The 26510-nt window shown below is 47.8% G+C and overlaps 3 protein-coding genes across 6 annotated transcripts in view; 1 reads left to right on the top strand and 2 right to left on the bottom strand.

Moving 5' to 3' along the window:
* LOC123764305 (uncharacterized) overlaps positions 1-26510 on the top strand; it is a 45817-nt gene that overhangs the window by 3207 nt on the left and 16100 nt on the right. The window contains exon 1 of one of the 2 annotated variants that reach the window (XM_069316070.1): positions 14834-14993. The exons of the other annotated variant lie outside the window; for it this stretch is intronic. Within the exon in view, the coding sequence (XP_069172171.1) occupies positions 14968-14993 (26 nt within the window). The 5' untranslated portion in view covers positions 14834-14967. Of the gene's footprint in view, positions 1-14833; positions 14994-26510 lie in introns of those variants that run through there. 2 annotated transcript variants of the gene reach the window in all.
* On the bottom strand, positions 1100-12971 carry LOC123764306 (uncharacterized). Of its 3 annotated transcripts, none has more exons than XM_045751896.2 (4): positions 12686-12971; positions 7870-8002; positions 5819-5917; positions 1100-5640 (listed from the first exon to the last, which is right to left on the bottom strand). In XM_045751896.2, the coding sequence occupies exons 2-4, from the start codon at positions 7974-7976 to the stop codon at positions 4209-4211; spliced, it is 1638 nt and encodes a 545-aa protein (XP_045607852.2). In that variant the 5' UTR covers positions 7977-8002; positions 12686-12971; the 3' UTR covers positions 1100-4208. The 3 variants fall into 3 exon arrangements, with proteins under 3 accessions (XP_045607852.2, XP_045607850.2, XP_045607854.2); XM_045751894.2 differs by lacking the exon at positions 12686-12971 and adding an exon at positions 11754-12335; XM_045751898.2 differs by lacking the exon at positions 12686-12971 and adding an exon at positions 11210-11482.
* Positions 15546-20868, bottom strand: LOC123764199 (enolase-phosphatase E1). The gene is made up of 3 exons (XM_045751734.2): positions 20755-20868; positions 19533-19666; positions 15546-18747 (listed from the first exon to the last, which is right to left on the bottom strand). Exons 1-3 carry the CDS (start codon positions 20761-20763, stop codon positions 16074-16076), a joined length of 2817 nt encoding a protein of 938 aa, XP_045607690.2. The 5' UTR covers positions 20764-20868; the 3' UTR covers positions 15546-16073.

Below are 26510 nucleotides of genomic sequence, written 5' to 3'. Positions count from 1 at the left end.
TTTCAAAGACTTTAGTTTACACACACACAAATGTAACCTGAAAACACTAAACAGAGTTTTACTTATGCTAACACTAAACAGCTTGTCTTATATACCCGCATTTGGGTGAGGTGATATGTTGCAACAGTTTTGGATGAGGTGAACAAACTTTTGACCAACACAAGACAGAACACGGAACAATGGGTATTAATTGGATAAATGAGAGGGAAGAATGGAAGTAACTGCAAAGGGCCTATTAACTCATACTTCCTCTTGATGCTTCTATATTGGTACGGAGTCTTGAAGTGGGTAGAACATAGTTGTGCATTAATTGGCTGTTGATTGCTGGTGTTGACTTTTTGATGTGTAGTGCCTCGCAGATGTCGAGCCGCCTGCTATCGCTGTATCTAGTGTTTAGTGTTAGCATAAGTAAAACTGCTTAGTGTTTTCTGGTTACAGTTGTGTGTGTAAACTAAAGTCTTTGAAAATGTAATAAGTTATTACGAAACGCGTTCAAGCGTCGCGTCAGACTAGAAATAAAAATGAATTTTGCAGAATTGATTTTTCAATTACCATCGACAGTAAAAAGAAACATAAGAAATATTGAGAAAATTCGTGTTAGAATTATTAATCTTACTTTTTCGGTCATATTTAACAACATATATATATTTTTTAATACCTAAAAGGGGTACTACCTCTGGTGCAAGTGTTGGGACCCATAGCCTCGGAGAAGAAAATAATGAGTACTCAGAAAAGACCTTGTGGATCCTCACTGAATATATATATATATATATATATATATATATATATATATATATATATATATATATATATATATATATATATATATATATATATATGTATATATATATATACATATATATATATATATATATATATATATATATATATATATATATATATATATATATATATATATATATGATGTATGTGTGTGTGGCTTTTGTGTGTGTGTGTGTGTGGCTTTTGTGTGTGTGTAATCATCCACGTTGACATGTGGTAGTGAAAAATTATCTCTCCGAGAGCAGCATTTCTCATTTTACTTCTAAGTTCAAAGGGTGCGAGGAACATAAACAAATAGAGATCTATTTGCGTACACACACACACACACACACACACACACACACACACACACACACACACACACACACACACACACACACACACACACACACACATTCTACAGTATGCTTCACTGATGAAACCACAACTGAATAAAGCATGGAGAAAAACTAGATCAAGTAAAGTGATACACGACTAGATTTGTTGATGAGCTAAGGAAATTGGCCCATATAGTTACAGGCTGAGCGAGCACCGCCTCACAACGTCAACAGACGACGGTTCATAGAATATATGGTTGAGGACGTAGGCACTGAGAGGCCGGATCAGGAATCTATGTTCTAAATAAGAAACGTTAAGACCAGAAGACACGGGTGGAGGCTGGAGACAGATGAGGTGGACCAGAGGACACAGGTGGAGGCTGGAGACACAGATGAGGTGGACCAGAGGACACAGGTGGAGGCTGGAGACACAGATGAGGTGGACCAGAGGACACGGGTGGAGGCTGGTGACACAGATGAGGTAGACCAGAGGACACGGGTGGAGGCTGGTGACACAGATGAGGTGGACCAGAGGACACGGGTGGAGGCTGGTGACACAGATGAGGCAGGACCAGAGGACACGGGTGGAGGCTGGAGACACAGATGAGGTGGACCAGAGGACACGGGTGGAGGCTGGTGACAGATGAGGTGGACCAGAGGACACGGGTGGAGTCTGGAGACACAGATGAGGTGGACCAGAGGACACAGGTGGAGTCTGGAGACACAGATGAGGTGGACCAGAGGACACAGGTGGAGTCTGGAGACACAGATGAGGTGGACCAGAGGACACAGGTGGAGTCTGGAGACACAGATGAGGTGGACCAGAGGACACGGGTGGAGGCTGGTGACACAGATGAGGTGGACCAGAGGACACGGGTGGAGGCTGGAGACACAGATGAGGTGGACCAGAGGACACGGGTGGAGGCTGGAGACACAGATGAGGTGGACCAGAGGACACGGGTGGAGTCTGGTGACACAGATGAGGTGGACCAGAGGACACGGGTGGAGGCTGGTGACACAGATGAGGTGGACCAGAGGACACTGGTGGAGGCTGGTGACACAGATGAGGTGGACCAGAGGACACGGGTGGAGTCTGGTGACACAGATGAGGTGGACCAGAGGACACGGATGGAGGCTGGAGACACAGATGAGGTGGACCAGAGGACACAGTTTTGTGTCTCCAGCCTGGAGAATCTGGAGAGGCTGGAGAATCACTTTTGGGTCTTTGTTTGGAGGACGGGCTGCTTGGTCACTTGGTTTGGGATTCAACCCGGACCAAGTCGGCTCACTTAATTGGTGCCGAGTTGGATTCCCAGACTGGGTAACTGGTTCGGATATGTTGACATTCATTTGAAACCTCTGTATATGTGTTTTAATGTATGTGTGTGTATTCACCTATTTGTGCCTGCAGGATCAAGCTATTGGCTCCTGGACCCCGCCTTTTCCTACCATTGGCTTAATAATGTACTGATTTCAGGCCGAATTTATTTATCACATTATCTATATATTGCGCTCATAGTCACACATCTCCATAATGCAGTTCAATTGTCTAACTCCTGGGTATCTATTTACTGCTAGGTGGACAGGGGCAATAGGTGATTGAAAATGCGCCCAACCATTTCTGTCCCGCCCGGCATTCGAACTCTGAATGCTCGATTGTGAGTCGAGAAGGAACCTTACCGGGATCCATTGATGTTTATATATGTATGTGTGTTTATGCACGTTCTTGTTATGAGGCAGCGTTATGATGGCTGCCTCATATGAATTATTGCTCCATTTGTTTTACCGACTCGCACCAGAGGGCATAGTGCCGCGGGACAGAGTGCCGCGGGTCAGAGTGCCGCGGGGCCTGACGGAGACACCTGTACCCGCTTACAGCACCACTCGCCAACTTGGCTCAAAAACCTTTACCGACACGAACACTATCCCGTCACACGCATCTTTCACACGCACACAACACTGTATCTCTTGAAAAAATCAGTCGGAGCCATGAGGAGAATTCGAAGCCACTCACTTGCAACTCCCAAGCTAGCACCCCAGACCACCACATCGCGACATGATCCAAAAACAATGCCACCTGGGATACCACTGAACCTCTAGGATTCCTGAGGCTTACAACTGAAGCCCAATCAGGGTTTTAAGCATTGTCCCCCATGCACTCTGGCTAATGGTCCAGCAGTTGTGCTCCAACGTTTCTCGTCCAATGCAGGTGCAAGTGGTCAGTGGCTTCAATGGTTCACTGCCTTCGTGTTCAGCCCCAGCAAGCGCCTTCTTGCTGCATCTCTGGTTACCTTAGAGTCTTCCTGTGCTGTTTGATAAGGCGTATCACAACAGGAAATAAGGTATTTCCCAATATCTATGTGAGGGAGCAATGTTGTCTGCCAGTGGCGAGGACTGACTGTGCGAGGCGAGCAGCAGACGCCAGGAATAGGTTTCCAACAGGCGGCCAAGCTTTCCTACGTAGCGGCGTCGCTTTCTGATCCTTCGGTATCTGCTCTTCCTATCATTGTGAAACATAATTCACCAAGCGTTGGATAGCTCGCCCATCACTAGAGAACGTGAACTGGAATTAGACCATAGCGAGACTTTTTTATTTTATCCTATTGCTGAACTGTGTCGTTGCGACTTTAGTCCTGCTCAGTACGGGAGGAATGGCAGGTCCGACAAATGGTTCCTTTCTTGGTAGATCGGCCAGTAGAGCGAGGCCACGTCCTGGGGATTATGCCTGAAAGCTTTAACTAGCACTAGGATGGTCAGAGGTCAGTCTAAGTAAGGAGATACACACACCTGCACGATTTCGAACCTCCCTCTCTCGGGAGGGCGGGAGGGGCGGAGTGTGGAATGGACCCACCAAAGGAGGAATCTGGCGGAATCATGCTTAATAGTGGCGGCACTCTAGTCCCTAGAAGAGCCGGAGGTCCCATCACGCTTCCCGATGGCGACTTCAGTGGAGTGCCGTGAGGAACTGTACCGGAGGAGAGCGGAATGTGAGTGCAGTCACCCATGTGTAATGAAACAGGCCACCTCCCATATGCAATAAACGGTATGTGTGTGTGGGGGGGGGGGATGGGGAGGTATTAACAATAAATTACTCCTCTTTGATAGTCACTACTTCCAGAAAATGAGTTGACGCAAAGCGTAAAGTGTGTTTCTGATCAAAGGTTCCTTGTATCTCCAGAGTGTTCGGTCGAGAACCGTATGATTCTTGAAATACACACACGACTTCTTTAAGCTGCTGTCGCAGTCCTTGCGATAGTGTTGGAGCTGCGCATAGTCAGTGGGCATATCCAGGATATTGCAGTGGGTCAGACAGGACACAGGCAAGTGGTTGTGGAGAGTGAGGACGCGCTGAGGATCATGGAAACACTTGACGAAGTAGCCGGGCTTGGTGTAGTTGGCGGCGCGATAGACATGTTGCATCAGGTGCATGTAGGGCGGTATATTATAGAAATAGCCATGAGCTTCCTGCATGGAATCCAGAAAGTATGCATTGCGAGCGCAGTAAGATACCAGAGTGCGGTTTCGTGCCTCCTTCACTTCTGCGACCACTTGATCAAGAAGCGACCTCCAGTCGCTTGCTGTCTTGGGCACGATGACTTCATCTGTGTCTAATAAAACTATATACTTGTAAAGGTTCATGTTTCTGTAAAAACAGTCATTATATGGTATTATTTCGTTCTGGCGCTTGTGTGATGCCTTGTTTTTCAGGTACTTATGTAGCAAGTTGCGCTCATTTGGTTGTTCACCGGGCAATGAAAGTTTCTTAATATCTACCAGTCCTAAACGTTCATAGTATTTAAGAACTTTGTTAATACTAGGTTGTAGTCCCATGTTGTAGAGGAACACTTTATCAGCACCGAGAAGGAAGAGCAGTTCTAACCACTCCACAATACGCACGGTTTTATCTATGTAAAAGTCTAGCCCTTTGACGCACACAGCAAAATTCTTTTTCTGCCCATTTTGCGGTTGGTTGTTGATAACCCGAAGGTTGTTGGTTGGCTTGTCGCAGGGCTGCTCCACCAGCGACACTGACTGAGGCACCAGCTGTCTGTGTTCAGATGGTACAATACACTCAAGCAGGTATGGCTGTAATATACCCTGTTTGTAATTACCCCATTCCTTGTACCATATATATCTGTACTCTGAAACATTTACAATGACTGGGGAGATTTTGTCATTAAACCAGATCTTGCATTTGGTCTTCACGGATGGTTCAATGCGATTAATCATGGCAAGAATTCTAAGAGAAGGTGAGTGTTTACTCAGAGTGCGGTTGTCGTAAAAGGCGCTGTACATGTAAAAACTGCCATTGCTGGTCTGAAGGACCTGCCAGTAAATACTGTTAAAGTGAATATCAAATAGTTCAGGGTATTTACTACAATTAGTGTTGCCTGATCCAAAGTGAGGGTCATTCCTTTCACGGTAGCTGAAGGGCAGGTTAGGCAGTGTGTCCAGGACCTCCTCCATCTCTTCTTTCCCAGTCATGTCCATCGCTGGATCCAAGTACAACTCGCTTAAATGTAAAGCGGAGATGGACAATCTGAAAAAGACGTAATCCACAAACAAAAAATTAATACGTTCATGCTAGATGTAAGGGTAATGTTGAGCAAATTTCATAGAATTTGTATAATGCATCATGGCTGATCTATATTGATTTTTGTGGACACACACACACGTTGTTCATCAACAAGAAACAACGTGTAAGAGGCAGGCAGTACCTTGAGGGCGGCTTGATGGTCTCGAGGCGAGAGGTTTGGTACACAGCCGTGAGGAGTCTCTCTCCAGCCTCCAGTGACACTGACTTCTCTCCCTGGAAGCTGCGGCAGTAAAACAAGTCTTTGAAAATGTAATAAGTTTTACGAAACGCGCTCAAGTGTCGCGTCAGACTAGAAATAAAAATTAATTTTGGAGAATTGATTTTTCAGTTACCATCAACAGTGAAGAAAAATATAAGAAACATTGAGAAAATTCGTGTTAGAATTATTAATCTTACTTTTTCGGTCATATTTAATAATATATGTCTACAGGAAAGACTGCTACCAAAATATACTAATATATATATATATATATATATATATATATATATATATATATATATATATATATATATATATATATATATATATATATAATATTTCATTAACAGCCAGGAAAAACTGACAGGTGATGCATACTAACATGTAAAACATATGTGATACATAGTGACACAGGTGATATATGTAGACTCAGGTGATACATTCAGACACATGTGACACATACTGACATATCACCATGGCTACTGAAAGAGGCTGCAGAGGCTGTACTCGACTGCACACTGACTGATGTTTTCAATACAATTCTGCAGATAGGAAATCTCCCAAAATTCTGTACAAGGCAGACATCGTTGCAGGTATACAAAAAACAGAAGGGGAAGAGACGAAACACTAAACAACAGACCAATGTCACTGACAAGTATAGCATGGAAAGTGCTGGAGAGAGTAATCAGGTTGAGAATAGTGGAGCACTTGGAGAGAATATAATTTTTAACAAGCGCACCATGGACTTAGAAAGTCGTGCCTGTCTATGTCGTGACCTGTTTAATGGGTGATGAAGCAAGACTCACCTGATGGGTGATGAAGCAAGACCTGTCTAATGGGTGATGAGTCAGGACCTGTCTAATGGGTGATGAAGCAAGACTCACCTGATGGGTGATGAAGCAAGACCTGTCTAATGGGTGATGAGTCAGGACCTGTCTAATGGGTGATGAAGCAAGACTCACCTGATGGGTGATGAAGCAAGACCTGTCTAATGGGTGATGAGTCAGGACCTGTCTAATGGGTGATGAAGCAAGACTCACCTGATGGGTGATGAAGCAAGACCTGTCTAATGGGTGATGAGTCAAGACCTGTCTAATGGGTGATGAATCAAGACCTGTCTAATGGGTGATGAATCAAGACCTGTTTAATGGGTGTTGAAGCAAGACCTGTCTAATGGGTGATGAATCAAGACCTGTCTAATGGGTGATGAATCAAGACCTGTTTAATGGGTGATGAATCAAGACCTGTCTAATGGGTGTTGAAGCAAGACCTGTCTAATGGGTGATGAGTCAAGACCTGTCTAATGGGTGATGAATCAAGACCTGTCTAATGGGTGTTGAAGCAAGACCTGTCTAATGGGTGTTGAAGCAAGACCTGTCTAATGGGTGTTGAAGCAAGACCTGTCTAATGGGTGTTGAAGCAAGACCTGTCTAATGGGTGTTGAAGCAAGACCTGTCTAATGGGTGATGAAGCAAGACCTGTCTAATGGGTGATGAGTCAAGACCTGTCTAATGGGTGATGAATCAAGACCTGTTTAATGGATGATGAGTCAGGACCTGTCTAATGGGTGATGAAGCAAGACCTGTCTAATGGGTGATGAAGCAAGACCTGTCTAATGGGTGTTGAAGCAAGACCTGTCTAATGGGTGTTGAAGCAAGACCTGTCTAATGGGTGATGAAGCAAGACCTGTCTAATGGGTGTTGAAGCAAGACCTGTCTAATGGGTGATGAAGCAAGACCTGTCTAATGGGTGTTGAAGCAAGACCTGTCTAATGGGTGATGAAGCAAGACCTGTCTAATGGGTGATGAGTCAAGACCTGTCTAATGGGTGATGAATCAAGACCTGTTTAATGGATGATGAGTCAGGACCTGTCTAATGGGTGAAGCAAGACCTGTCTAATGGGTGATGAAGCAAGACCTGTCTAATGGGTGATGAATCAAGACCTGTCTAATGGGTGATGAGTCAAGACTCACCTGATGGGGACGCTGATGTATGCAGCAAGGAAGAGCAGGAGCAACAAGATGCGTCGAAATTTTCTTGGAAGTTGTCGCAGAAGGTGACAGCGTCGTGACCCCTCCATGTTGCTGTCTTGCACTCTCACTCTCCCTGCAACACCATACACATTGTTACTCTCACTCTCCCTGCAACACCATACACATTGTTACTCTCACTCTCCCTGCAACACCATACACATTGTTACTCTCACTCTCCCTGCAACACCATACACATTGTTACTCTCACTCTCCCTGCAACACCATACACATTGTTACTCTCACTCTCCCTGCAACACCACAACACACTCTGCCTCCTCCAACAACACCACAACACACTCTGCCTCCTCCTACAACACCACAACACACTCTGCCTCCTCCTACAACACCACAACACACTCTGCCTCCTCCTACAACACCACAACACACTCTGCCTCCTCCTACAACACCACAACACACTCTGCCTCCTCCTACAACACCACAACACACTCTGCCTCCTCCTACAACACCACAACACACTCTGCCTCCTCCTACAACACCACAACACACTCTGCCTCCTCCTACAACACCACAACACACTCTGCCTCCTCCTACAACACCACAACACACTCTGCCTCCTCCTACAACACCACAACACACTCTGCCTCCTCCAACAACACCACAACACACTCTGCCTCCTCCTACAACACCACAACACACTCTGCCTCCTCCAACAACACCACAACACACTCTGCCTCCTCCAACAACACCACAACAGCTGCTATCCACTCTAGAAATGTTACCATATTGAAGCGAACTTGCTGCACAGAGAGAGGTCACATTAACGTGATTTATCAATGAGAAAACCAGTAGGAGCCGTGTCGAGGATTCGAACTGATGGCTGTGTGTATTCCTGTTAATTTGCTCGTGAACTTACTGCCAATCTTGAAAACACACCATCACTTCTGTCGTTCAAACACAGATTCAGACGACTCTTTTCGTCACAGTGTCAAACTCTTAACAAGCTGTGTGAAAGCTATGAAAATTGTTAACATGTTCAATCAACATTGTCACGAATTCAAATGGGGATATGAAGGCACGGATAAGTGTTCACTTGGGTTGTAATTTACTTTAGTTATGGGTAGTAAGTGCCGTGTGTGGTGCTCTGTGAGGCAGGACGCAGGGGAGGCTATCCTAGACACGTTTTTTTCAGATTTTTGGTTCACCAAGCGAGTAGTTCGGAACTTTTACGTACTTCTAAACATAAATAACCTGAAAAATATATATATTTTCTTCGGTTTCAGCGTTCAGAAAGCATAAAGATAACGTCGACGCGTAAAGATAGGTGAGAGGGCTGGCGTGTACGAGGCAAATGACTGCAATATAACACAGGTGCTACACAACACGCAAGCTGGCCCTTGTTATCTTTTATTATCCTTCGCATGCGCAGATGCGCGTGCGCACACACACATGAACGCCCGCGCATATGAGCACGTACGCACACACACACACACACACACACACACACACACACACACACACACACACACACACACACACACACACACACACACACACACACAGGACCGGGTAAACAAGGATGAACTATTCAACACTGGTGGGACGCGAACAAGGGGACACAGGTGGAAGCTGAGTACCCAAATGAGCCACAGAGACGTTAGAAAGAACTTTTTCAGTGTCAGAGTAGTTAGTAAATGGAATGCATTAGGAAGTGATGTGGTGGAGGCTGACTCCATACACAGTTTCAAATGTAGATATGATAGAGCCCAGTTGGCTCAGGAATCTGTACACCAGTTGATTGACAGTTGAGAGGCGGGACCAAAGAGCCAGAGCTCAACCCCCGCAAGCACAATTAGGTGAGTACACACAGGGGCCTCGTAGCCTGGTGGATAGCGCGCAGGACTCGTAATTCTGTGGCGCGGGTTCGATTTCCGCACGAGGCAGAAACAAATGGGCAAAGTTTCTTTCACCCTAAGTGCCCCTGTTACCTAGCAGTAAATAGGTACCTGGCAGTTAGTCAGCTGTCACGGGCTGCTTCCTGGGGTGTGTGTTTGTGGTGTGGCAAAAAAAAAAAAAAAGTAGTTAGTAAACAGTTGATTGACAGTTGAGAGGCGGGCCGAAAGAGCAAAGCTCAACCCCCGCAAAAACACAACTAGTAAACACTACTAGTAAACACACACACACACACAATGGTTGGAAGCTGGAAACTCAGATGAGTCACAGAGATGTTAGGAAGTTTTCTTTAAGCGTGAAAGTAGTGGAAAAATGGAATGCACTTAAGGAGCAGGTTGTGGAAGCAAACTCTATTCATAATTTTTAAAACTAGATATGATAGGGAAATGGGACCGGGGTCATTGCTGTAAACAACCGATGGCTAGAAAGTTGGGATCCAAGAGTCGATGCTCGATCCTGCAAGCACAAATAGGTGAATACACACACACACACACACACACACACACACACACACACACACACACACACACACACACACACACACACACACACACACACACACGCACACACACACACACGCTAGAGTAGTAAACAAATGGAATGCATTAGAAAATGATGTGGTGGAGGCTGACTCCATACACAGTTTCAAGTGTAGATATGATAGAGCCCAGTAGACTCAGGAACCTGTACATAAGTTGATTGACAGTTGAGAGGCGGGACCACAGAGCCAGAGCTCAACTCCCGCAAGCATAACTAGATAAGTACACACACACACACACACACACACACACACACACACACACACACACACACACACACACACACACACACATGTATGTGTGAAGTGTGCTGTACAAGAATGTAAGAACTCTTGTACATATAAATAAATAAAAAAGTGTTAGGAAGTGATGTGGTGGAGGCTGACTCCATACACAGTTTCAAATGTAAATATGATAGATATGATGGAGTTCAAGAAGCTCAGGAATCTGTACACAAGTAGATTGACGGTTGAGAGGCGGGACCAAAGAGCCAGAGCTCAACCCCCGCAAGCACAACTAGGTGAGTACACACTCATGCCGAAAGAATATCAAGTTGAACGTTGTAAAAGAAGTTATGGAAGCCAACTCCACCCGCAGTTTCATATATACGACAAAAACCTCGAACGTCGAAATTGTTAATAGACGTACCAGGCACAAAAGGCTCCGAGACGGGTCAAAACAGCAAGAACTCACTCCCCATTATTCAAAGACAGGAGGACATCGACGCATCACTATAATAGTTAACCCATTACCTTCCCCATGAACCCCATCATCACCTGATTTAAAACACCTTTAACATTAGCCATCGTCAACAATAATAGAGGGCTAACCTCACCAGGCACCTCTCGTCAAGACGCCTCCAACACCACTCTCAGTAAGCCGCGGTTTAATTATTAAACTAATTATGTTTCTAGCCTTGTTACAAGGCGTTTACTGCCAGTTACAGTACCACACTCACCACCAGCAGCTACCCCATCACCAGACACTACCCTATCACTAGACACTAGCCTATCACTAGACGCTAGCCTATCACCAGACACTGCCCTATCACTAGACACTAGCCTATCACTAGACGCTAGCCTATCACTAGACGCTAGCCTATCACCAGACACTACCCTATCACTAGACGCTAGCCTATCACCAGACACTACCCTATCACTAGACGCTACCCTATCACTAGACGCTACCCCATCACAGGAGGCTAGCGCGTCAATAGCCCACAGCCCTCATCACCCTCACCACCAGCCCATTATCACCATTAATGTAATAAGGACACTATACAAAAGTTATTTCCTTCCAGCACTGAATGTTACTCGACTGAGAAGATAGTCTTGGGAAAGAGTGCGGATTGCCGCCTCCTGTGTCCGTACATACCTTGACCTGGTGCTTCCCGCCCTCCTCGCTCAGCTGTGGGCGCTGCTGGTGCTTCCCGCCCTCCTCGCTCAGCTGTGGGCGCTGCTGGTGCTTCCCGCCCTCCTCGCTCAGCTGTGGGCGCTGCTGGTGCTTCCCGCCCTCCTCGCTCAGCTGTGGGCGCTGCTGGTGCTTCCCGCCCTCCTCGCTCAGCTGTGGGCGTCGCTGGTGCTTCCCGCCCTCCTGGCTCAGCTGTGGGCGCTGCTGGTGCTTCCCGCCCTCCTCGCTCAGCTGTGGGCGCCGCTGGTGCTTCCCGCCCTCCTCGCTCAGCTGTGGGCGCTGCTGGTGCTTCCCGCCCTCCTCGCTCAGCTGTGGGCGCTGCTGGTGCTTCCCGCCCTCCTCGCTCAGCTGTGGGCGCTGCTGGTGCTTCCCGCCCTCCTCGCTCAGCTGTGGGCGCTGCTGGTGCTTCCCGCCCTCCTCGCTCAGCTGTGGGCGCTGCTGGTGCTTCCCGCCCTCCTCGCTCAGCTGTGGGCGTCGCTGGTGTTCCCTCCTTCAAGCAATCTCAAGATCCTTCTTGCATCACCAGGAGGCATTACACCTTCTCAAGGGGGAACTACTCTATCACAAGGGGGGGGGGGGGGGGGGGGGTATTACCACATCAAAAGGGATCATTACCTTATTGGAAGTACCCTGGAAACACAAACCGAAACTGTCTCTATTTTCCGCTTGTTACAACTTATAATAAAGTTGTTACATCTTGGCTTAACGTGTTTATGACGTATTTGAACGTTGTTACAACTTGCTATATTGGTTGTTATAACTGGTTAGGAGGTGTTAAAACTTGTTCGAACGTTGTACCAACGTCGTAGTTTCGGTGTGTGTTTGGCGGGTAGGTATTACACCATAACAACGGGACATTACGCTATCAGAAGTGGGGATTACATCATTATTATTACCTTGAGATTTGTCAAGTAGCGGGTCAACCTGTCCTCTTACAAACAACGTCGCTTTTCCCTCGTATGCGTTACACAAGGCCGTACTTGGCCGTACGTACTAATCGTCGTACTAGAACATGGAAGTGGCTCGCGAAAGTGACGTACTGTCCTGTTTTCTGTTTTTGGTCCTCTGGTAGGTTAGGAGAGGGCACTTTACATTGACCGTTTTCTTGGGAAATCGTAGGAGGACGGGCAGGCTCGTCACTGGATGAGGAGATATAAGCACGAGTGAATAAGTTGCGAGTGTTGTGAGCGCTGACAGGACAGATGACAGTGTGCTAAGCTTATCTTATCTTCCAATCAGTCTTCTCCAGTGATTCATCATATTTTGATATAAAAGTCTCCAACGTCAAAATATGATGTACTAAATCACAGAGGCTCGCCAAATAGACGGGCTTTGACGTTTTCTAATCGTAGATCCATCAGTTAGGTTACGTTCAGGCCATTTAGTGCATCTTTTTTGTGACATGTCAACTGGAGAGGACGACGAACTCCTTCAGTCAATTCTTCCCTTGCCCCTTCCCCTACCCACCTACACACGCCACCAGCTACTCCTTAACCTATACTGTCAAAGCCAGACGCTTGGGTGAAAACCTCATTCAACTTTGTAGGGGAAATGGTCTGGTGTACGGGATGGACATAGGATGGTCGTGGTTGATATAAGTTAAATACTTTAAGACAGTTGAATCTCTAGCTCTCACCATCCCCCTCCCCCCACATTCCTATGCGATTTTCATGAAGTCTGAAATGAAATCGATGATGTGATTTCCGAAGAGTTTGCTGCGCATTTTTCAGATTTACTCGAAAGCAATGAACATGCGAGTTCCAGTTATAGTGAGTAGTGAAGATGGTTATCGTGATGAAGATTTATAGTAAAATGAGTATGTAGTGAAGCCGTAAAATAAAGGGATATTGTTTAACATTATATCTATGCCCAGAGAATAATGAACATTGTTCCGTAGGCATTGTAAGACACTTAAACCTAAAAAAAATCTTCCCAATGAAATTCGGTTATAAAAAAAATGGCAGACATTTATCAATTACAGTCTCTATAGTAAATTTTATACTGGTGACTTGGTCATTCAATTTTGCTAATTATGCATGCTAAGCGGATGCATGTATGTTTATGTATACTTATTTAGCTGTGTTTACATGGAAACATTTCCTCTCTTGGGGGCCCCCGCTATTGTTGCCATCGATCATCTGATGCATCGTTGACTTCTCACTCTCTTGACTCCTGTTCTTATCATATCTACTTATCATATCTAGTGATATCCTCAGCATCTTCCAGTTCTCACCGCTCTCACTCTGCATAACCTATGTCCCTGTGTCTCATCTGAGTGTTAAGTATCCATCCATCTTCTCTCGTTCCTTTGTTTCTCATCCAAATCACTTTGTCTCTTGCGATACAGCTACAAATTTAATATATCGTGTCCCATTCATCTTTATTCTTTTCGCAGGTTGTGTTGTTCAGCCTTATCTGGCTTTATTTGACTTGTTTGGAAGCTGTCTTGTAGTAAACAAGTGACTTGTTTGTTTTATATTTTGCTAAACGAGTTGAGAATTTCATGCTAGTGGTGATTAGTGCAGGGAATAGACGAGGTGGACAAGGACAGCCTCTTTAAACTGAGAGACAGAGTAGGACGAGAGGACGTAAGTGGAAGCTGGACACCCAGATTGTGGAAGGAGTGGAAGGACATATTCGAACCATTATACGGCTGGTGGAGTGCGCTGGGAAGGAAGGTGTGGAAGCCACCTCCATCCACAACTTTATGGGTAGACCCGACAAAGATTTCGAGCAACAGGTACGAGAAGGCTTGTAGGCGGGGCATCTGGAGCTAGAGCTCACGCCTCATAGATATTGATAGGTAAGTATTGGTAGGCTATTACTCTGGGTGTGGCGCAGGTACCCCGCACCCCTTACTCATCAGGGGAGGATCCCCAGGTACCCCCTCACCAGGGAAAGATCCCCAGGTACCCCCTTAGCAGGGGACGATCCCAGGTACCCCCTCACCAGGTGACGATCCCAGGTACCCCCTCACCAAGGGAGGATCCCCAGGTACCCCCTCACCAAGGGAGGATCCCCAGGTACCCCCTCACCAGGGGAGGATCCCCAGGTACCCCCCTCACCAGGGGAGGGTCGCTGGGAGCCTCCTTCACCTCTCACGGCTTCAGTCTTCCAAGCGGGTTTTTACACGGAGGAGGAGGTGGAGGTGGTGAAGGTGTGACGCTGTCGTTCAGTAATGTTAGCTGATATTTGCAGTCTGAGGTGAGCGGTTTTGGGCGTTGTTTTTCTTTCCTGGTGTTTCTGTTCTCCAGTCAAGCCGGTTTGGCCCGTCCAGGGAAGTGTATACGTACCCGCCTACCTGTGCTCACCTTGCTGCAGAGGTAATATTATCATTATCATTAACGAACAGTGAAGGTGAATGAAAGACTTAATTTATGTTTGGACTTCTTGGACTCGTCGGTTGGACTTGACCAGTACAAGAAGTTGGGTGTGTCGAAATATAAGTTATTGCCAGTTTTTATAGATTTCACAGCCCGACTGCCTAAGATTTCCCAACGTCAAGAAGCTGTCGTACTAAAACGCCCTTATCCTAACCTACCAGAGGACCCATAACAGAAAACGGAATAGTTTGTCAATTTCGCGAGCCGCTACCATTTTCTAGTACGACCATTTTTGGCCGTAGGTGGAGTAGACGTCAGAATGTGACGTTCTATTAGGAGGACGAGTTGAGTTTTCATTATATAACTGTATCATGATATACACATAACATTTTTGTCACAATACAAATCTTAGTTGATAAGATGAAAGATAAGACAGTCATATAAAGCTTTATTCAAGATTAAAATACAAAAATGCAAAATGTATGATACTTAACACTAACATACAATGTAATGCATACTTGTTTGTGTAAGAAAGACATAATAACAGACACAACACAAGAGTGATGTGCTACAGACACATCGCAACAGTGATGTGTCACAGACACATCACAAGAGTAATGTGCCACAGACACACCACAAGAATAACAGTAACATCTATGGGTCAGATACTGTAAGATATAACTATCAGTGACCACTATAGCTCCGGGAACATTTTGAGTCCGATTTGTACTAAAGACATTCAACATGAACAAGAATGTGACAGATCAACAACTGACCTTATCGGCAGTGTATAGCATGTGAAGCCTTGCAGTTCATGAGAATAATACAGCTGAACATGAAGGGAAGGTCAAACTACAGCGCACACACACACACACACACACACACACACACACACACACACACACACACACACACACACACACACACACACACACACACACACACACACACATAACTAAAGCTAACCATTGATATTATTTGATAGCAAGGCTGAGGGCTTCAGTAAGGGCGGAAGAAGTGTAGAGCTTATCATCTTCTCAGAAGCTCGTCCCGTATAGAAGGATGAAGCATCGGAAACTTCCTGAACAGGAATTAGAGTCACGTCTGTATCGGCAACACTTGGAGCGGGAGAGGGAATCTCTCTCGTTGCTAAGTCGGATTCTTCTGGATCAGTTTCAGGCATCTGTGGTACCTCCTCAACAGAGAGCAGTATGACATCCCTTCCTGTGAGGAAAGGGCCGACTGACAGCTGCATGATATCACGAGCTGTAACAGGAGGTATGAAAGAGGGAACTAGTGCAGGTTCTGTTTGGGCAAGTTTGGGAGCATTGTCGGATTGCGGGAGGGGATTTGATTCGTCTTGACCTGGAGCCGAGAGGGTTAGGTCAGACGTGGCAGGGTTAACAGGGACTAAATTTTGTGAATCTGAAGTTTCATCGTCCATTGAAGCTGATGGGCGAACCTTCGCTTGTGATGGTCTGGCGAGATAAGGTACCGGCTCTGAAAGAGGAACGAAAGTCTTTTGCTTTTCGGGGTTTGATAGTTTGAAATTATCATTAAATTTAGTTTGGAAAGCTGGGGTAAGGATCTTTGTGTCGACCAGCAACTCTGTTTCTGAAGTGGAAGATTCATTCACTTGGTCTGGTGACTGAACAGCTTCTGGATCGTCAAGGTCAACGATTTCTACTGCATAAAGTATAGCGTTGAAAGGGTTGATCTCTGGAACTTGCACATGGACGTTTATGCTGTCCATCATTCGACCGAAATTGTAAGAGTTCTCATATCTTACTGAAGCTGGGATCACTTCTGCAGAGTCAGGTTCCAGAACAATCGCGAGTGTCACATGTGGTTCTGGATCATCGCTGGAAACTTGGACCGGTGTAGTTGTGTCCACTTTCCTGACGGATACAACAGAATTTTCAGTTTTGCTGTGTGGTTCAACGATGGTTGACGCTGGGGTAATGGAAGCATCAGGGTTGGTGTCATCAGACAAAGCGAGGGCGTTAAGAGACAGTGGTGAGGGATCAACTTGTACTTCAGGAGATAACTCGGCAATTTCCCTTTCAGGTTTTGCCAGATTTTCTAAGGTATCAGATGACATTTCAAGGAGTGAAACTGCTAGCACCGGTGGCGACAGCCCGGTTCTGGTAACAGGGCTTAGAGAGGTCAATACCTCAGCTTGTTGACCAGCAGAAGGCAGGAGTGGAGTTGCTACCTCCAACAAAACTCCATTAACATTTTCATTGGCAACTTCGGAAATACCTGGAGCCGGTACTTGTGCAGAGCCCTGGTCCAGAGCATCGTCAACACTTCTTATCTCTAAATGAGCAGGAGAATCATTCACTTCAATTAACGGGAACACATGAGATGCCTCAACTTCCTTCACATAATCTATTGGTGACGAGACAACACTTTCTACAGTGTCACTTGCAGCATACAAGTCAACATCTCTCTCAACTGGACTGGGGCCTGGTAATGAGTTTAAGGAATAGGGTTTACTGACCTTGAGAACAACGTCTGAGAGAGGTCCATCAATTAACCCATCCAAGGTCTCGTCTAATGGAACCTCAGCTGGGGAATGAGGTGAATCCGGTGCATCTGGAGGAGTGTTGGATGCCACAGAGAGAGAAGATTCATCCTCCAGCAGGCCTATAGCATACTCAGCAAGTAACGCGGCCGGAGCAGCCACAGCGACTGGGGAGAGTTGGGACTCTTCCACAGCCATGGCTCGCTCAGCATCCTCGGCTGGAGCATCCTCGCCTCGTGTGATGAGATCTACATTAACCTCTTCGGGCAGTGCAGACCGAAATGTAACAGGAAAAGACTTCAGAGATTTTGTGTCAGGATTTATGGCTTCTGCTGTCCCCTCAGCTGCTTCTTGTTTTTTTTCAGCATCTTGGCTTATTTTAGCATCTTGGCTTTTTTCAGCATCTTGGCTTATTTTAGCATCTTGGCTTTTTTCAGCATCTTGGCTTATTTTAGCATCTTGGCTTTTTTCAGCATCTTGGCTTATTTTAGCATCTTGGCTTTTTTCAGCATCTTGGCTTATTTTAGCATCTTGGCTTTTTTCAGCATCTTGGCTTATTTTAGCATCTTGGCTTTTTTCAGCATCTTGGCTTTTTTCAGCATCTTGGCTTATTTCAGGATCTTGTTCTGCAGTTTCTTCTGTTCTTTCAATTTCTTCAAAATCGTTATCGTTTTCTTTAGTTTCGCCTTGATCACTATTCAAGCTGGACTCGTCTTTTAAACCTGTTTCTTCTTTTTCACTTCTTTCAGATTCCGCTTCAGAAAATTCCGTTGTCTCTTCTGTTTGGGCTTCGGCATTCTCTGTCACTGACCGGGAGCTCTCCTCTTGATCCGATATTTCATCATTGGAAGCAGTAGTTTCATCCCCTTCCTCTGCCTCCTCTTTCTCCTCTGTCTCTGCTGCTCTCTCTCTCCCATCTCCTTCATCATCCTCCTTTTCTTCCTCAGCTTCAAACGCTTCATCTGTGTCGTCTTCCCCTGCAGCCAGCTTCTCTATGTGTGTCGTGGGCGGCGCGCGTTGTGAGGTGTTGGGGTCGTCGACGAGTCTGAAGCCCAGATAGTCGGCAATGTAGGCAACCTCCACCACCTTGCCGTCCGGAGACCTCCACCTGACAACACCAAGATATGTTAGACATGTTGGATGGTGCGGTGGTGGGCTCAACGCCTCTCAAGTTCAAGTATGTTTATTGAGATAAGAAAGAAATACATCTCAAAGGGATAGAGTAGCTTAGGCTATTTCTACCCCCCAACGCCTCTCAACTGTGGCAGGCCCGCCTCTACAGCCAGCTGACCAACCAACAAGGATACTTTAGTGAAAAACATACTCCAGGACTAAAGTAAATAGTGCATATACACCGAGAAGTGGGATATACCTCTCAGTGTATATATATAGCCCCTGAAGATGGACTGGATGACCAAACCACACATCACAAGATGGAGAAACGACGATGTTTCGGTCCTTCCTGGACCATTATCAACTCCTGTGTGTCGTCGTCGAATCAAAACGTCGTCGTCGTTTCTCCTATCTTCTGGTGTGTGGTCTGGCCATATCTTCACCTCGTTATTGTGACTCATCGTCTGCAAAATGGTGTGGCGTATTGAGTATTTTTATTGAGATATGTTCAGCCATTTTATAATTATAATTAATACATCTAACATTAAGTTTATCATTAATTTTGTAAGACATATAATGGCCAAAAATATTGATTAAATTGCTTAAAAAAATGAGAGACATTGAACTTCTATATCTGTAAATTAGAATATCTGAGGAAGGAGGCCAGACGTTCAGGGCTAGCCTCACACAATGTTCCACCGTGGAACCCACCAATCATCTGACACTATACTATCATTCATTGTGCCCCCTCTTCCCCCGACACAATGAATGATTACTTACTCGTACTCTCCCCTCACGGCCTGGCCTGGCACACCTCTCTGCTCGCTCTCCAGACCATCTCTGGCGTAGTTGAAGATGGTGCGAGACTGAGCCGGTCCCACCATGCAGGCCACGACACCCAGCGCCGCCACCACCTGTGTTGGTGAGAAACACAGTGTCACTAGAGCCCCAGCCGGGGCCGCCGCCACCTGTGATGGAGGCGGCCACGTATAGCAAACACCCGGGTTATACAACAACTGTATTGTGTATACTATTGTGTATACATATAATTTGAATAATTATTATCGAAGCCCCATTGTGTGCATTGTGTTCTATAACTATACATTTCTCTATTTGCATGGGGCGGAGGCTCTTTGGTGTGGTGTTGGGCTTGAGACCCGTTTAAATCTAAAACGTACTCTAGGACTATATACACAGTGTATACACATTGATAACTAGGGAGTAAATCTAAGTGTATATGTGATTATCGACCTTGCTATCATACTTCATCCAAAATATGACAACTAGAGTTTTTTTTATGTAATTTCTATTAGTCAATAAGGTGTCTCTCATCTCCGTCCTCTCTGCCTCTGATGATGCTAAGTGCTATTTAGGGTAACATATCTTAATGCTGGGTGTAACTTAGCGTCCAGATCACGTCGTAACACTGGGAGTATTGATCCCATTCGTTCGATCTCTGTAACACGTGCATAGATAGTAACCACACTACCGTGACTGCATCACTGAGATCATCCGTAGTAGCCGTGATGAGATGAAGAAATCTTCGTTTGTTTAGTAGAACTCCAGGTTGCACTCCTTATATACCATGTCGAGCCGTCTAGGGCGTGTGCGTGGGAACACCCACTGCAGAGGTTTGCGTAGGCTGGCGTAGGCTGCTGGCGTAGACTGGCGTGGGCTGCTGGCGTAGGCTGCTGGTGTAGGCTGGCGTAGGCTGCTGGCGTAGGCTGGCGTGGGCTGCTGGCGTAGGCTGCTAGCATAGGCTGCTGGCAAGGCTGTAGCCTACACCAGACCTGAGTCGCAAGGTTCCAAGGTCCCACACCTACACCATTGCACCTCGTACTGGATGTGATCTAAACCACTAGTCCTCCGATAGAACACAAGTGTTTGAGTATCATGCGAATAGACACTCACCTATCATCGACGCATTCATCATGCACATCCACAACTTTTTTCAATTCTCGCATTTTTATAGAATCCCGGAGCAGAGTCCGGCAGTACTCACCCGCTTCATGTCTTCACAGGGCGAGGGCTGGATTTACACTGCGTGGTCGGCCTTGGGGCACCCCTTATACGCCTTACGCTGCCCAGGGCGGCATCTGGCGGATGTGGTTCAAACTTCTTGTAATATACTGTTTTTGCGATGGTTCAGTTCTTTGTGTCGCGCGCCTAGCTAGCCTCATGGTCGGGTGACGGGAACCAGTTTAGAACATGAGAGTGATTAGTGAAAATACTGGAGGCCTATTGGTCTATGTGAGGCATCTCCCGTTACCCCAAACACAACTCCCACACACCAAACACAACTCCCACACACCAAACTACTCACACTAAGTTCCTGTAAATATTTGAGTCAAAGATTATTATATTTTTGGTACTGGGAAATCTCACAGTACCAAATGTTGAGACAGTATGAGAATCCGGCTGAGTGGTTGTTCATCACCACTACCTGGTTCTTCTCCTCCCAATGACGTATGCGGTGGTCGCTGGTATTATGGTGATGAAAGCCAACCTAACCTAACCTAACCTTGGTGGCTATAGGACGTAGTGGGATGGTTGCTGGCGCTAGTGGTATATGAGAGTCCAGCTGGGTGGTGCCAAGACACCAGCGGCCTTGTCATGTGAAGTGTTGGCTAGTATTAGTTGTACACCAGTACCTGATGTACACTATGGTCACCAGTACCTGACGTACACCGTGTACACCAGTACCTGACGTACACCGTGTACACCAGTACCTGACGTACACCGTGTACACCAGTACCTGACGTACACCGTGTACACCAGTACCTGATGTACACTATGGTCACCAGTACCTGACGTACACCGTGTACACCAGTACCTGACGTACACCGTGTACACCAGTACCTGACGTACACCGTGTACACCAGTACCTGACGTACACCGTGTACACCAGTACTGGACGTGGTGTGCGAGGTTGAGTCATTAAGGACCCTCACTAGTCACGCCGAACAAAAAACTAGACAACAATATATTTCCTGGTTTGTTGTGGGTGAGCCAGTCCCTGCTGGCTGTATTGTCGGTCACGTCAGAGCCTAGTTTGTTGTGGGTGAGCCGGTCCCTGCTGGCTGTATTGTCGGTCACGTCAGAGCCTAGTTTGTTGTGGGTGAGCCGGTCCCTGCTGGCTGTATTGTCGGTCACGTCAGAGCCTAGTTTGTTGTGGGTGAGCCGGTCCCTGCTGGCTGTATTGTCGGTCACGTCAGAGCCTAGTTTGTTGTGGGTGAGCCGGTCCCTGCTGGCTGTATTGTCGGTCACGTCAGAGCCTAGTTTGTTGTGGGTGAGCCGGTCCCTGCTGGCTGTATTGTCGGTCACGTCAGAGCCTAGTTTGTTGTGGGTGAGCCGGTCCCTGCTGGCTGTATTGTCGGTCACGTCAGAGCCTAGTTTGTTGTGGGTGATCCGGTCCCTGCTGGCTGTATTGTCGGTCACGTCAGAGCCTAGTTTGTTGTGGGTGAGCCGGTCCCTGCTGGCTGTATTGTCGGTCACGTCAGAGCCTAGTTTGTTGTGGGTGATCCGGTCCCTGCTGGCTGTATTGTCGGTCACGTCAGAGCCTAGTTTGTTGTGGGTGAGCCGGTCCCTGCTGGCTGTATTGTCGGTCACGTCAGAGCCTAGTTTGTTGTGGGTGAGCCGGTCCCTGCTGGCTGTATTGTTGGTCACGTCAGAGCCTAGTTTGTTGTGGGTGATCCGGTCCCTGCTGGCTGTATTGTCGGTCACGTCAGAGCCTAGTTTGTTGTGGGTGAGCCGGTCCCTGCTGGCTGTATTGTCGGTCACGTCAGAGCCTAGTTTGTTGTGGGTGAGCCGGTCCCTGCTGGCTGTATTGTCGGTCACGTCAGAGCCTAGTTTGTTGTGGGTGATCCGGTCCCTGCTGGCTGTATTGTCGGTCACGTCAGAGCCTAGTTTGTTGTGGGTGAGCCGGTCCCTGCTGGCTGTATTGTCGGTCACGTCAGAGCCTAGTTTGTTGTGGGTGAGCCGGTCCCTGCTGGCTGTATTGTCGGTCACGTCAGAGCCTAGTTTGTTGTGGGTGAGCCGGTCCCTGCTGGCTGTATTGTCGGTCACGTCAGAGCCTAGTTTGTTGTGGGTGAGCTGGTCCCTGCTGGCTGTATTGTCGGTCACGTCAGAGCCTAGTTTGTTGTGGGTGAGCCGGTCCCTGCTGGCTGTATTGTCGGTCACGTCAGAGCCTAGTTTGTTGTGGGTGAGCCGGTCCCTGCTGGCTGTATTGTCGGTCACGTCAGAGCCTAGTTTGTTGTGGGTGAGCCGGTCCCTGCTGGCTGTATTGTCGGTCACGTCAGAGCCTAGTTTGTTGTGGGTGATCCGGTCCCTGCTGGCTGTATTGTCGGTCACGTCAGAGCCTAGTTTGTTGTGGGTGAGCCGGTCCCTGCTGGCTGTATTGTCGGTCACGTCAGAGCCTAGTTTGTTGTGGGTGAGCCAGTCCCTGATGGCTGTATTGTCGGTCACGTCAGAGCCTAGTTTGTTGTGGGTGAGCCGGTCCCTGCTGGCTGTATTGTCGGTCACGTCAGAGCCTAGTTTGTTGTGGGTGAGCCAGTCCCTGCTGGCTGTATTGTCGGTCACGTCAGAGCCTAGTTTGTTGTGGGTGATCCGGTCCCTGCTGGCTGTATTGTCGGTCACGTCAGAGCCTAGTTTGTTGTGGGTGAGCCGGTCCCTGCTGGCTGTATTGTCGGTCACGTCAGAGCCTAGTTTGTTGTGGGTGAGCCGGTCCCTGCTGGCTGTATTGTCGGTCACGTCAGAGCCTAGTTTGTTGTGGGTGAGCCGGTCCCTGCTGGCTGTATTGTCGGTCACGTCAGAGCCTAGTTTGTTGTGGGTGAAGCCGGTCCCTGCTGGCTGTATTGTCGGTCACGTCAGAGCCTAGTTTGTTGTGGGTGAGCCGGTCCCTGCTGGCTGTATTGTCGGTCACGTCAGAGCCTAGTTTGTTGTGGGTGAGCCGGTCCCTGCTGGCTGTATTGTCGGTCACGTCAGAGCCTAGTTTGTTGTGGGTGAGCCGGTCCCTGCTGGCTGTATTGTCGGTCACGTCAGAGCCTAGTTTGTTGTGGGTGAGCCGGTCCCTGCTGGCTGTATTGTCGGTCACGTCAGAGCCTAGTTTGTTGTGGGTGAGCCGGTCCCTGCTGGCTGTATTGTCGGTCACGTCAGAGCCTAGTTTGTTGTGGGTGAGCCGGTCCCTGCTGGCTGTATTGTCGGTCACGTCAGAGCCTAGTTTGTTGTGGGTGAGCCGGTCCCTGCTGGCTGTATTGTCGGTCACGTCAGAGCCTAGTTTGTTGTGGGTGAGCCGGTCCCTGCTGGCTGTATTGTCGGTCACGTCAGAGCCTAGTTTGTTGTGGGTGATCCGGTCCCTGCTGGCTGTATTGTCGGTCACGTCAGAGCCTAGTTTGTTGTGGGTGAGCCGGTCCCTGCTGGCTGTATTGTCGGTCACGTCAGAGCCTAGTTTGTTGTGGGTGAGCCGGTCCCTGCTGGCTGTATTGTCGGTCACGTCAGAGCCTAGTTTGTTGTGGGTGAGCCGGTCCCTGCTGGCTGTATTGTCGGTCACGTCAGAGCCTAGTTTGTTGTGGGTGAGCCGGTCCCTGCTGGCTGTATTGTCGGTCACGTCAGAGCCTAGTTTGTTGTGGGTGAGCCGGTCCCTGCTGGCTGTATTGTCGGTCACGTCAGAGCCTAGTTTGTTGTGGGTGAGCCGGTCCCTGCTGGCTGTATTGTCGGTCACGTCAGAGCCTAGTTTGTTGTGGGTGAGCCGGTCCCTGCTGGCTGTATTGTCGGTCACGTCAGAGCCTAGTTTGTTGTGGGTGATCCGGTCCCTGCTGGCTGTATTGTCGGTCACGTCAGAGCCTAGTTTGTTGTGGGTGAGCCGGTCCCTGCTGGCTGTATTGTCGGTCACGTCAGAGCCTAGTTTGTTGTGGGTGAGCCAGTCCCTGATGGCTGTATTGTCGGTCACGTCAGAGCCTAGTTTGTTGTGGGTGAGCCGGTCCCTGCTGGCTGTATTGTCGGTCACGTCAGAGCCTAGTTTGTTGTGGGTGAGCCAGTCCCTGCTGGCTGTATTGTCGGTCACGTCAGAGCCTAGTTTGTTGTGGGTGATCCGGTCCCTGCTGGCTGTATTGTCGGTCACGTCAGAGCCTAGTTTGTTGTGGGTGAGCCGGTCCCTGCTGGCTGTATTGTCGGTCACGTCAGAGCCTAGTTTGTTGTGGGTGAGCCGGTCCCTGCTGGCTGTATTGTCGGTCACGTCAGAGCCTAGTTTGTTGTGGGTGAGCCGGTCCCTGCTGGCTGTATTGTCGGTCACGTCAGAGCCTAGTTTGTTGTGGGTGAGCCGGTCCCTGCTGGCTGTATTGTCGGTCACGTCAGAGCCTAGTTTGTTGTGGGTGAGCCGGTCCCTGCTGGCTGTATTGTCGGTCACGTCAGAGCCTAGTTTGTTGTGGGTGAGCCGGTCCCTGCTGGCTGTATTGTCGGTCACGTCAGAGCCTAGTTTGTTGTGGGTGAGCCGGTCCCTGCTGGCTGTATTGTCGGTCACGTCAGAGCCTAGTTTGTTGTGGGTGAGCCGGTCCCTGCTGGCTGTATTGTCGGTCACGTCAGAGCCTAGTTTGTTGTGGGTGAGCCGGTCCCTGCTGGCTGTATTGTCGGTCACGTCAGAGCCTAGTTTGTTGTGGGTGAGCCGGTCCCTGCTGGCTGTATTGTCGGTCACGTCAGAGCCTAGTTTGTTGTGGGTGAGCCGGTCCCTGCTGGCTGTATTGTCGGTCACGTCAGAGCCTAGTTTGTTGTGGGTGAGCCGGTCCCTGCTGGCTGTATTGTCGGTCACATTAGAGCCTACTGTATCCACACTGCCTACTGTATCCACACTGCCTACTGTATCCACCCAGTGCCTACTGTATCCACACTGCCTACTGTATCCACACTGCCTACTGTATCCACACTGCCTACTGTATCCACACTGCCTACTGTATCAACACTGCCTACTGTATCCACACTGCCTACTGTATCAACACTGCCTACTGTATCCACCCAGTGCCTACTGTATCCACACTGCCTACTGTATCAACACTGCCTACTGTATCAACACTGCCTACTGTATCCACCCAGTGCCTACTGTATCCACACTGCCTACTGTATCCACACTGCCTACTGTATCCACACTGCCTACTGTATCAACACTGCCTACTGTATCCACACTGCCTACTGTATCCACACTGCCTACTGTATCAACACTGCCTACTGTATCAACACTGCCTACTGTATCCACCCAGTGCCTACTGTATCCACACTGCCTACTGTATCCACACTGCCTACTGTATCCACACTGCCTACTGTATCAACACTGCCTACTGTATCAACACTGCCTACTGTATCCACACTGCCTACTGTATCCACACTGCCTACTGTATCAACACTGCCTACTATATCCACACTGCCTACTGTATCCACACTGCCTACTGTATCAACACTGCCTACTGTATCCACACTGCCTACTGTATCCACACTGCCTACTGTATCAACACTGCCTACTGTATCCACACTGCCTACTGTATCCACCCAGTACCTACTGTATCCACCCAGTGTGACACTAACGATGTTGCTGGAAGGTCAAAGAGCCAGGATAAACTGGAGGTTGTTGTTGTTAAAGATTCGCTACCTGGAACAAAGTTCCAAGTAACACGGGCTATGGCGAGCCCGTAGACACTGGAGGTAGTTAAGGTGTTTGCATGTAAGAGTAATTGGCTGTCTGTGACTTTAAGGTTATGACCTGAGACTCTGGTG

This window comes from Procambarus clarkii, chromosome 82 (assembly GCF_040958095.1).
Source record: "Procambarus clarkii isolate CNS0578487 chromosome 82, FALCON_Pclarkii_2.0, whole genome shotgun sequence".
In the NCBI taxonomy this organism is placed as follows: domain Eukaryota; kingdom Metazoa; phylum Arthropoda; class Malacostraca; order Decapoda; family Cambaridae; genus Procambarus; species Procambarus clarkii.
Note: the sequence above shows the minus strand (reverse complement) of the source record. Positions and strands in the feature narration are given on the sequence as shown.